Source organism: Mastomys coucha, unplaced genomic scaffold (assembly GCF_008632895.1).
Source record: "Mastomys coucha isolate ucsf_1 unplaced genomic scaffold, UCSF_Mcou_1 pScaffold14, whole genome shotgun sequence".
Lineage (NCBI taxonomy): Eukaryota > Metazoa > Chordata > Mammalia > Rodentia > Muridae > Mastomys > Mastomys coucha.
Window position 1 is genome coordinate 97052702 of NW_022196896.1, and position 12036 is coordinate 97064737.

Here is a 12036-nt window from a genome sequence, read left to right on the forward strand (position 1 = left end):
AAAAAAACTTAAAAGCTGTTTAGGCATCTAAATGAATTCCTAATCTACTATCAATTGTTTTATTTTGCAATTCGAAGGGGGAGGAAATATGAATGGTTCTACCTATCCATAAAACCATGAATGATCAAACATATCACAATGGCTGTGTTCTCACAAACCATGCATGTTCAACTTAAACTGTTCACCTGGTATGACACTCAGCTGTCAAGAGGAAGCAATTCAAAGGCCATTATACAGCTGATAAGCCAGGTGGAAGGAGCCATCCAGACTTTGCCCTGCCGAATCCTCTCTGGGTGACAGTTAAACAGATCTTCATAGACGATGTATTGCGTACAGAAGCGCTGATCAGAATCAGGCTTGGCATGGTATGCAACTGTGTTGATGGTCTGAGTCACATCGCTGTCTGCCTTGGGCTTTCTACTGAGGACTTTGCCTCCTGCTGCTGCAATGAGCTTCAGGAGGTCATCCTTTGGGTGATGTTTGAAGTTTCCTCCCAAAAAGAAGTAGCATCCATCAAACAGCTTTGGCAACTGAAATAACAAGAGAATAATTGTTAAAAGTAGATCAAAATATTTTAAAACACTGTCTATGAATGAAGAACATAAAAACAATAGTCATGTGTTAGAAAGAAGCTTCCTAATGAGGTGCTGGCATAAACTGTCCTTCAATCAAACTAACTGGATCAGGAAACATACTTAGGAAAATAGGAGTTTCTTATTTATGATTTTTTTTCATTTAAAATTCATCCCCTGTCTGATTCCTTTTTACTCTCTTAAAATTTCAGATATGCTTTCTACTGAAAAAGAAAAAAGATATAAAACAAACAATCTGTCACCGGGCATAGCGGTACACAGCTATAATCCTGGCACCAAGGCTAGGCAGGAGAGGCTACTGGACTATACAGTGAGATACTGTCCAAAAAACAAAACAAACAAAAAAAACCCTCTTCATCAAATCCCCTCCATTAAGATGCTTGTGCACACAGGTGGGATTTATCTCCCGGATTTTAAGATATCTAGAGTAAGTATCAGAGACAGCAAGCTGGATTTAAACTGTAAGAGTAGCATATTTTCCCATATACCGTTCAGTTATGTTCATCTACATTCAGGTCTCTACATGATACCTATGGTGGTGTGAATATGCTTGGCTAAAGGAATGGCATTATTAGGAGGTGTGGCCTTGTTGGAGGAAGTGTTCACTCTAGGCGTAAACTTTATGACCCTCTTCCTAGCTGCCTGGAAGACCCAGTCTTCTGTCTGCCTTCTGAACAAGATATAGAATTCTCAGCTTCTCCAGTGCCATGCCTGCCTACATGTTGCCATGCTTCCTGCCATGATGATAATGGACTGCTCCTCAGAACCTGTAAGCCAGCCCCAAATAAATGTTGCCTTTTTTAGAGTTGCCTTGGTCATGATGTCTCTTCATAGCAATGGAAACCCTAAGTAAGCAACACCTAAGGTCTCCTAGGCAGCCATAGTAGGAGTGTGGCCTTAAGGTTCCAGAGATGCACTGTCAGTATACAACAGATAATGAAGTCATGGTTAGAGATCCAATTAGAAAGTGTCTTTGTCATTTCTACTATAGTTACATCTATCAACAGAATAATGGAATATTGTCCATTAAAACTGCAGTATGTGGCAATAAAGACATATGGTAACTAAATCCGAGCAGCAGCTCGAAGTCTTCTTTCAAGCTACTTCCTGTAGCTGAGATTTACCTCAGAATCTGAAAGCTTTATGGTAATGTTCAAGATGCCAAAAATCCATTAACAGTGTGAAATTATTACCTTCTGGATTTTACTGCACACCGTGATCATCTTTCAGAATCAAGTGCTTGAAATAAGCACAATTAAAATTTTAATCAGTCACCTGAACTGGATGAAAGGGCAAAGTTTTCCCGATAATGATAATGACACAAAGCCGTAAGACACACAAATAGTATGTAAAAGGAAAATACCAGCTGCTCTCTGTTGAGCCTGCTCCTCTGTGGCCCTCCTGGAACTTCGTACCTTTCTTCCTTCTCGCGTACTTTGCTGTCCAGACAGGCTTTCACCCCTGACAAAAAAAAAAAGGAGAATCAAATAAGTAGTTCATGAGCATATTTGTGAAGTCCACCTAATTAGTCTCTTCTTACGGTTGACCTAAATATTCTGAAATCTTCCAAACCCAGTTATACTAAAAGAAAATACAATAAAGCAAGGGCTGGAGGGACAGCTCAGCAGGTGAACACTATGCAGTGTAAGCACAGGGAGGTGAGTTGGATCCCCAGTGGGTATGGCAGCTTGTACCTGTGCTAGGGTTTTGGAGAGCAATCAGATCCCCGAGAGTTCTGTGGCCAGCTAGTCTAGCCAAAATGATAGCTTCTAGGAGAGAGCCTATCTCAAACAAATACAGTGGAGAATGACGAAGGAAGAGACCTCAAGTCAGCCTCTAGCATCAATGCGTGAACACACTGGTCACTGCACCTATACACACACACTCTCTCACACACACATATACACACAAAGAGTGATATCACACACACGCCATATCCCACATAGAAAAGCAGAAAGAAAATACAATAAAGCTAGCTCTCTATACTTAAAATAAATGGAAGAAAGCCTTCCTTCCTATGGAAGATTTTAAGCAATTAATATGCTCAGTCAGTCTGAACTGAGCATTTAACGAATGTCAGCTCATTTGGGCAGGTACATGTATGGTCAGTCTCCTGTTAAAATCCAATGATCCAATCATAGAGTGCTTCTGTCTACAGCACCTCCCTCAGCCAGCCACACAACAGGATCTTAGCAGGACCTGTTAAAATAAATACTGAGCAGAGCCCACGAGATGCCTGGGAACTGACACTACTCCTATAGACGACTTTGCTTGATAGTCCCTGAAGAAAGAATCCTGATGGATTGCACTAGTGTGTTTATAGCTTAAGCTTAAAAAGAATGAGCTATTGCTGTCTAGTGAATAGGAAATTCCAATGCTAAGCAAGGTCATTAGCCGTCACCATCAATGCCTGGCTGTGTTCTAGAACTAATCTGCCCAATGCTAATAAGAGAAGAGAGCCTAAGCAACAACATCTCAGCAGTGGAGGGGGGGAGGAGGAGGAGAAGGAGGAGAAGGAGGAGGAGGAGGAGGAGGAGGAGGGAGTGGTGGTGGTATGTGTGTATGTGTGTGTTTGTGTATGTTTGTGTGTGAGAGATATTGCTAGGTTAAATGCATACAATTGAATTTGAGATGTGAAGTCAAATGACTTAGTGCTTTAGTAAAATTTCATAAACTTATAAGGTGAGTTTTGTTGCCTATGAAAGAAAAAAAAGAATTAGGAATACCACCCATCTCACCATACCATCCATGGTTTTTATGCATAAACTGTAAAAAACTGAGGTAGCCTAGACCCATAAAGACAAATGTCACAGGTTCTCTCCTCAACTCCTCAGATTGAGTATACAGATGAAGTAACCACAGACATCAGGAATTCTGTATAGAGACCTTAGGTAGGGAGGCCCTTGGTAGAGAAGAACAGGATATAAGTGACATGCAGTGGGAATTGCAATAATGGGGAGGGGAAAGGGAGGTCAATGCAGACGGAGAAGTAGAGGTGGGGGACAAATGCCAAGATTGCTTGATAAAACCTCAAGGAATCATATTATTTTATATTTACCTAGAATTATATATGTACAATACATACATGTGTGTATACATATATATACTTCTTGTGCATACATGAGAAGTTTAAGCCACTTGGGCTGCTAATACTCCCCCTGAAAACCACAGACTAACCAAATCCCTAGTGCTAGACACAAGACTCCTTTTGAGGAATATCAGGGTAGTCCAAGTGACTTTCAAAGCAATATATTAATATTCAAGCTGAATTTGACTTGAAAATATCTTTCCTTCAGAATAGGTTTCATGAAAATATTCCAGAAAATACTATGCAAGTTACCAAAAGATGTAAGCAATTAAACTACCCAGCTACAACACATATGAGCTATGACAACTACTAGCATGGCAACATATGCAGAAAGTGTCAATCAACAGCTGTGTGGAAGGACCATCCATCAGGAGGGAAATTGTGCCCACCACTGGAAACCTAGCCGGCTTTCTGGGGCTAGTGAGGTCGTGAGCCTTACCTTAAAAATGAATCTTCTACCGTGGCTTTGCTTGGCCAGCATGATTCCTTATTATATTCTAAATCTGATCCTTATGCCCACAGATAAGCTCAACAAGGCCTCTCTTTACAGCAAATGAAGACAGGGCCGTCACAGAAAACTATAGCAGGTGACAATGCAGAGCAGATGACAATGCAGAGATCAAGAGATTGTGGTGAGCCCACCCCAACAACTACATCCCAGCTTCTGCATCTTATAAGTCAGGGAATTACAAAAGGGGTGGAAAACTCCCAAAATCCCGGGGAGTATGCTGGGAAGCATGGGCAGGAACAATAGTACTACAATGGACATGTAAATGTGGAAGAGGAAAAATGTGAGGTTCCACCCTACACAGAGAATTATGGCAACTGTAGCCTGCTGGGAGGAGACTCAGCATCTCCTTGGAAGAGTTTCCATACAGTCGCTCAGCCTTGAAACCACACATACACAAACAACAAAAACCCACTTGGCAGGTTCTATTCATATCTCCGTGTGCATACAGATATATATGTGTGAATTTAACAAATGTAAAAGCAAGTGAGATTATCAATTGAGAGTGGGAGACGTTGAAGGGGTTTGGAGGAGGGTGCCTAAGAGGGGTTAAAGGAAAAGGAAGAGGAGAACTGATATAATTATATTCTGAGTAAAGGCATTAAAAATAAACTTGAAAATAAAGGGTCTATCACAAAACTGAAAAAAAAAATCTCAAAAATGGATCTTATACTGTTTTCACTATAAAAACAAAATCTCCAGACCATTTTCTTTCTTTCTTTTCTTTTTTTTTTTTTTTTGGTTTTTGAGACAGGGTTTCTCTGTATAGTCCTGGCTGTCCTGGAACTCACTCTGTAGACCAGGCTGACCTCAAACTCAGAAATCCACCTGCCTCTGCCTCCCAAGTGCTGGGAATAAAGGCGTGCACCACCACCGCCCGGCCCAGACCATTTTCCTATTTACCTTTGAGATTACTCCACTCAAAGACCTGAGTTTTACCACTAAGAAAAAACAGAATAGTATGAACAATTTAAAAACAAACGCCAAATAGCCAACCACTGAATAAAACTTATTCAGAAGAAAATTTTATCTATACCAACATATTCTAAGAATTAAACAGATATGCTAAAAATATATTAACATCCTAATGGGGGCAATGCCAGTGATTAGACGTCACTGAGGGGTGACACCTCGGTCTGCACTCTGCAGAAGGCCCTAAAAGGCTCATTTCTGAGCAGAACTGGCCCAGAACCAAGTGTCAATCTGCTATCAGCACCACCACTGTCCCATAATGTGATTGAAACAAATAGAATCTTGTGAGGGTGAGAAGAGAAAAGCCATGTTGACAGGACAGAGGTGACATGTAAGACAATCCACACTTTCCAGAGTGAATGACAGCCTGGCCTAGACTTTGAGGCACCCATCTTTAAGCCTCTTTTCTATTACTCCAAACTAGAATAATGATAAAACATCCATGCATCAACTTGAAAGCATGGAGGAAAGGACAAAAACTGAAGCTCTTGACATCTTTAACAGAAAACAAAAACGAAAACAAAATAAACATAGTTTAAATTCTAGGATGCCAAAATCCCTGATAAATAAGGAAAGTAGCCAGAAGCTGCCCACTTGCTCACAGCCTTCCTCCATAGGGCCTTCTGCAGCCTTATTAGTAAGCACCTACTATTTACAAACTCAATTAGTCATGTCTCTATAAAGAACACGTTTTTAAGTTTTGGTTGCAAAAACTAATCTTCAATTTTCATTAAATTTGGAAGGCTTTAAAGGAGTGTTCAACTAAAGTGAATCTAATGCCACAGCTCTCTCTTCCTGTCAATAAATATTCTATTATAAAACCACTTCAGAGGCTCATTTGAAATCTTTCTCATGTCAAAGGCATGAAGGATGGCAGTCCAATGAGCTCCAGCCGAGGCCCTCACTAGGCAAAGGGCAGGTCTCCTCCTGCTCAGTGGTTTGCAGAGCCCAGGAGGACTTGCATTTCTGTTAGAAAGCCAGCTGTGGGACTCAGGTCAAGGATGCAGTCGGACACCAGCACAGCCATGCCCTTGACATTCACCTTTCCCTCTTGTACAATCTAATTGCAAACCTTCAGAAGAACAGGTTATATCTGATTGACAGAGGTAATTTAAGAAAAAACATTTCTATTACATTTCACATTTAGTTTAGATATACTAAAAGCAAAAATAATTGGACATTTTTAGTAAAAATGTTTGAATGCATACTTATTTCTAAAACACAATTCTAGACCAATTTACTTTCATTTTTTTTTAAAATTGATGCTGAAATATTCTATAAGTATTAGTGGTTCTGCTATGGTAGAGAAGTGAGATGCAAAATTTTAGTGTGGTAGGAAATTATGCACAGCTAGAGTTTTAATTCTTTCATCTAATGAAATATTAAATATTGAGAGGAAAACTAGAATATTATTAAGGAAGTATAAAATGTTGAAGTGTTTATTGTTATTTCCTTGGGTACAGATGAACTGAATATGAATAGAAGCGTACTATTTTATTCCTAACACCTGTAAATCTTTTTCAAAACATCTCGCATTCATTTTCATTAGTGGAAAGCCATCACACTAACATTATTTTATGAAATCTATGGATGCCATATAATCTAATAATTCTTCCCAGGAGTAGGATGAACTATTATAATCCAAATGCACAAACATTTCCTAATACTCTGAAAACATTAATTTCCCACTATTTAAATAAAAAAATACTAATGAGCACAGGGCCTAACCAAAGAATTTTAAAAGGAATGTATTTCTTATGGAGATAAAACTATATACTAGTGGTTTCTGATGAAATTACAGGGGGGAAAAAAGACAAAATACTTGCAAGTACAATTTGTTGCATTGTTTTCTTTCTTATATAGCCCAACTTTTGAGTTTTCAAATGTTTTAATTATTTGTACTTACTTTGTGGGTATGTGTGTGAGTGGACATGCATGTAGAGGTCAGAGAACAACTTGCAGGAGCTAGTTCTCTGCTACCCCGTGGGGCCCAGAGATCAAACTCAGATCTTTAGACTTGATAGCTGCTCGGCCAATCCTAATATCCTGTCTCTCTAGTTCTAATGACCAGTTCTAATGATTCTGGTATTGCTCCAAGGAAAAGTCTGACCATCTTAGGGATTGTAGCTACTATGTGTGTTTTATTGTGTGTACCAATCCCCATGATGAACAAGACTGGTTTGGTAGACACTCCTTACCTGCAGTAGTCATGGCCTAGAAAGAAGCTACAGACACTGAATACGGAGACACTCAAAAGGAAATGCACTGCTGTGCTCCTGGGAGACTCTGGTTCCCACATTTTTGTAAACTGATGAAGACTTCTTGTTCTGGATATGTTTAAAATCACCACAGTTCTTCCACAGTACCATTCATTAGCACTGGAACTACATTAAAATTTGAGCCTGAATAAGGTTTCCCCTTCCAACTGCTAGGGGGCTATTTTAAGTGTGGACTCAACAACACAAACACATGTGAGAAGCATGCTCTGCATACTCAAAACTGCTTACAATGTCCAGCTGAATGGAGAAGGCAAAGAATCACGAGCTAGATCTCAGCTGGGAGCACGTTCAGATGCATGGCCTCAAAGCTTAAGATACTCACATGTCCACAAGGCTTTAAGTACTGACTTGGGGAATTACAAAATGTTAGCATGTAGAGCAAATTCAAAAATGTAAAATCCACAAACAATAGGATTTACCATGTACTCTTTCCATTTCAGAAGGAGAAATAAAGTACTTAGCTGGTTCCAAGCCATTTAGCTGTTAAGTGTGGCAGAATGGGAATTTGAACCCAAGACTACTCAGCTTTCTAAAACCGATGCGTTTTACATACAAAAATATAATTCTTTGGTATGCAAGCTAAACTTTGGACTCTAAAAGCCGTGATTGTGAATGTATCAAATGATTTAAGCTGCTTTTAGTGTTCCAAGATGTTACATATTATTAAAAAAGAAAATGCTAGCAACTGAATACCCCATTTCTCCCAAAGCTGAGTGCTGTCAATGTTTCCCTTCATTTAGGATTGCTAAAATGTATTCAAATTCAATGCCAAGGGACTAGAGAGCTGCTTCAGAGGCTTAGAGACCTTGCTCTTATTGCAGAGGATAAGAGTTAGATTCCACACCCACATCAGGCAGTTCATAACTGCCTGTAGCTGCAGATCTGGCGGACCCAACATCCTCTTCTGGCTTCTGTGGGCACCTGAACATACATGCTCATATGTGCACATAAAAAAAAAAAAAAAAAAAAAAAAAAAATACAACAGTTAAGCCAGGCAGTGGTGGTGCATGCCTTTAATCCCAGCACTTGGGAGGCAGAGGCAGGCAGATTTCTGAGTTTGAGGCTAGTCAGGTCTACAGAGTAAGTTCCAGGACAGTCAGGGCTATACAGAGAAACCCTGTCTCGAAAACAACAACAACAACAACAACAACAAAAAAAAGTTAAGAAACTTCCCCTAATTCCTTACTTGTATAATTATTAATTTGTTAGGTTTGCCTGTGTTTTGATGTTTAATAATCTTTTGCCCAGTTTTTAAGATTGGATCATTTGAGTTTGCCTAGCTGAAGTCCTGAACCTTATTGTTCTAATTTGTAAATTGTTATTTGGCATACAATGATGTATTTTAAATAGCATTATTTTAAATAATTGCTAGTTAAAATGCTATCTAATGTAGCTAATACTAATATATTAACTTTGGCCAGGTATGATGGCTCACATTTGGAATTTCAGCCCTGGGAGGCTGAGCAGGAGGGCCTACTGTGAGTCTGAGGCCACAATTAGTTCCAGTATAGCCTCAGCTAAAGAGTGAGACTATGTTTCCAAAAAATAAGGTGAGGTGTGTGAAATGGAGTGTCCTATACATTGAAAAGGAGACTCAAAAATCTGTGACCAGGTCAAAATACTATCCTAATAACAATGCCCAGTATGATGGCCACTGCATCCAATGTTTGTAATCAAAATAGGAACCTAAAAGAATTCAGTATAGCAAAATCATCAGCAAGCAAATTCCTTTAATCTAAGCTATTATTTTTGTATCTCTTAGGCATACAGGAGTCCACTCCTCATTCTGCCTGCAGAGCAATACAATCTCTAGGTGAGCAACAGTGCACAGTGTCTACTGTATCAGGAGTAGCCAGCAGACACGGTGGACTGTGCCTATGGGCTGCTTTAGCCACTTATGGGTTTGGCTTATTATTTTAGCTCCCACAACAGTTATCTGTTGCTTCTAACAATGTGCTGCTGCTAGTGAACAGAACACAGCTCAGATAGAGCAGGGTTTGCTAAGTATGGCACTGGGAGATGGGAGACAGAAAACACCAACTACTGAGAAGAGAGCTTAGTTTCCTATTAGAAGGGACCAGTGCTTCTGTAGTGGTTGTATTTAGGGTCATAAAATCTTCAGCTTTGTAGCAGTTGATAAGTAGACAAGTTAATTTTTTTTAATTGGAAAAAATAAGATGAGCATTTATAAGTTGGAAAGAAAACAGATACTAGTTTCCTGGGGAGCAAGCAATGTTGATGGTTGTGCTAAGTCCACAGATACAGCCTACTGTGCTGGCTTCACGTCCACAGGAGGTCCACTGGTAAAGTTTTTTTTTTTTTGGTTTCTCTGTATAGCCCTGGTTGTCCTGGAACTCACTCTGGAGACCAGGCTGGCCGTGAATTCAGAAAGTGCTGGAATTAAAGGTGTGTGGCACCACTGCCCAGCTCTGGTAAAGATTTCTTACTAACAATGTGTGACAGCCTGACATTGGTCTTACTCTAGTACAATGCACAAAGAACTAAGCTAACCTGCTGAGGCAAGTCACCATGGTGTGGCATTGTCACCATGGGGCTAAAACTGCTGGAAATACAAGAAGATCATTTACTAGGGCTATGTTTCCAGTTCATCCTTCAAACAATTTCTGCACACCATCCTAAAATAAACAAATTATTTATACAGTAATAACCAATGTGACACAAATCTTTAGGGGACAAGACCACAAAGTAGTATGTACAGGTTCTTTGACACTCATTTTTGCTATATAAAAACAGTAAAATCACCCTTTTTCTTGTAAGAATTAGTGTGATATACAAGGGTAAATTAGCTAAAAGTAAGTCTTCATTTGTGGTCATCATATGATCATATGAACAAGATATTCCATTGACTGTCCGTCTACATCAATATCTTGCATCTCTAGCCATTTCACTTGTTAATTTTTCTTCTGACTTTGTCAGGATGTGATACAGATCTGCTGGACGAAAGCAGTCATCATCATCCTAGTCAGAAACTTGTAACGCTTCAGAGATTTCTTCTTTGCTATCTGTATCTTCCCCTTTTCTAGCCACCGTGGCTTAGAATTTTGGGAAATGAATGGTGCCATTCTTGAACCATATTCTGCAACTCAGCTTCTACTGGGTTTTAACACAGCAGCCTCACAGCATCCCCAAGTTCCTCTGTTTCAGTGGTTGGTACACTGCCATCTTTCCCAGATAGACAGCTGCCTTGAGTTTAGCAATCTATCTTCATTTAGGTGATCAGCCTTAATGTACATAAGGGAAGAAGAGGGGCAGGAGAGGGCAGCTGGACCAGCACAGGGACTGTGAGCAATGGATGCCTCCACTGCCCCAGCTAGCCCACAGGTGTACTGGTCTATCCTCCCCAGACAAGAAACTCCAAATACAAAATTGTTCAGTGATCTAACTGCAATTACTGAGCTGATCAAGCATTCCTCTGATATTCTCTTATTCTAGGAAACTGACCAAGTCTCTGCTACCCAGTACCAGCTAAGGAAATTTGAATTAAGTCTAGAAGATATCTGAATGACAACAAAGTCCTTTTAGGAAGTTGCTATCACAGCACAAAAAACCCTTGGGAAGTTTTGAAAGCCAAGCGACATCACCTCCTAAGGTTCCGATTCAAATAACCAAACATTATTGAAATCCTCACAGATTTAAGCGCTTTTCCTGGGGACTCAATAAAATAAAAACTTAAATATTGTCTGACTCCTGAACAGCCTTTTTTTAAGTCTCTTTATTGTTAAAAACATCATCTAAACAAACAGCAGCTATCTCTATTTAGAGTTGGTATGTTCTGGTTCTCAGAGCACATCACATGATCCATTTCTTAAAGATTAAAGAGGAAAATAGTCATTTTCAAGATATTACACAAAAAACACAATAAATAGTAGAAAGTACTAAGGACTCTGAAGACAGAAGGGGTGGAGAACAATAAATGCATTTGTCTCTGTCTTCAATGGTCAGTGAGTTTATTTCATCTACTACCCAAACTGCCAAGTTCTAGAATGCAAACACATTTGAAGACACACTATTCAATAGATATTTTCCATAATTAAAATTTCAGTGCTTGTCAATCTCCTTTTGAATTAATCAACTAAATGGATTCACTAAGTAAAGAACATACATGAGATACTCTAAGGTGAACTTTCAGTAATTAAATGATATAGTAATATCACCAGTAAAATGAAAGCACAGATTAGCAAAATATTACTTATTTAATAAGAAATAATGGATATTTCAAAATTCTACTTATTCCACAAAAATTAGGCAAATGATAACTTTCTACTTGAATATATTTGTCTCTAAAATATGATCACTTAAAAACATTTCTATTTATTAACTCATATAAAGTATAATGTATGCCATGATCCCTAATCTCTATACTTACATTAATTTAAAAACTAGTCTTTTACCAACGACTCAATACAACCTTTTAAAATTTAATCCTTTTTCATTGAAGTTGTTTGTTTGTTTTTCAAGACAGGATATCTCTGTGTAGCCCTGGCTGGTCCTGGCTATCCTCTGTAGAATGGGCTGGTCTCAAACTCAAGAGATCGCCCTACCTCTTTCTCTCTAATCCAATTATTTTATATCTAT

General features: G+C 39.1%; 1 protein-coding gene across 3 annotated transcripts in view; it reads right to left on the reverse strand.

The window, feature by feature from the left end:
* Window positions 1–43: 43 nt before the first annotated feature.
* Window positions 44–12036, reverse strand: part of Bard1 (BRCA1 associated RING domain 1) — a 79539-nt gene continuing 67546 nt past the window's right edge. For all 3 annotated transcript variants that reach the window (XM_031367851.1, XM_031367850.1, XM_031367852.1), the window contains 2 exons: window positions 1957–2054; window positions 44–530 (listed from right to left, as the gene is read on the reverse strand). In XM_031367851.1, the coding sequence (XP_031223711.1) occupies window positions 198–530; window positions 1957–2054 (431 nt within the window). In that variant the 3' untranslated portion in view covers window positions 44–197. The remainder of the gene's footprint in view (window positions 531–1956; window positions 2055–12036) is intronic.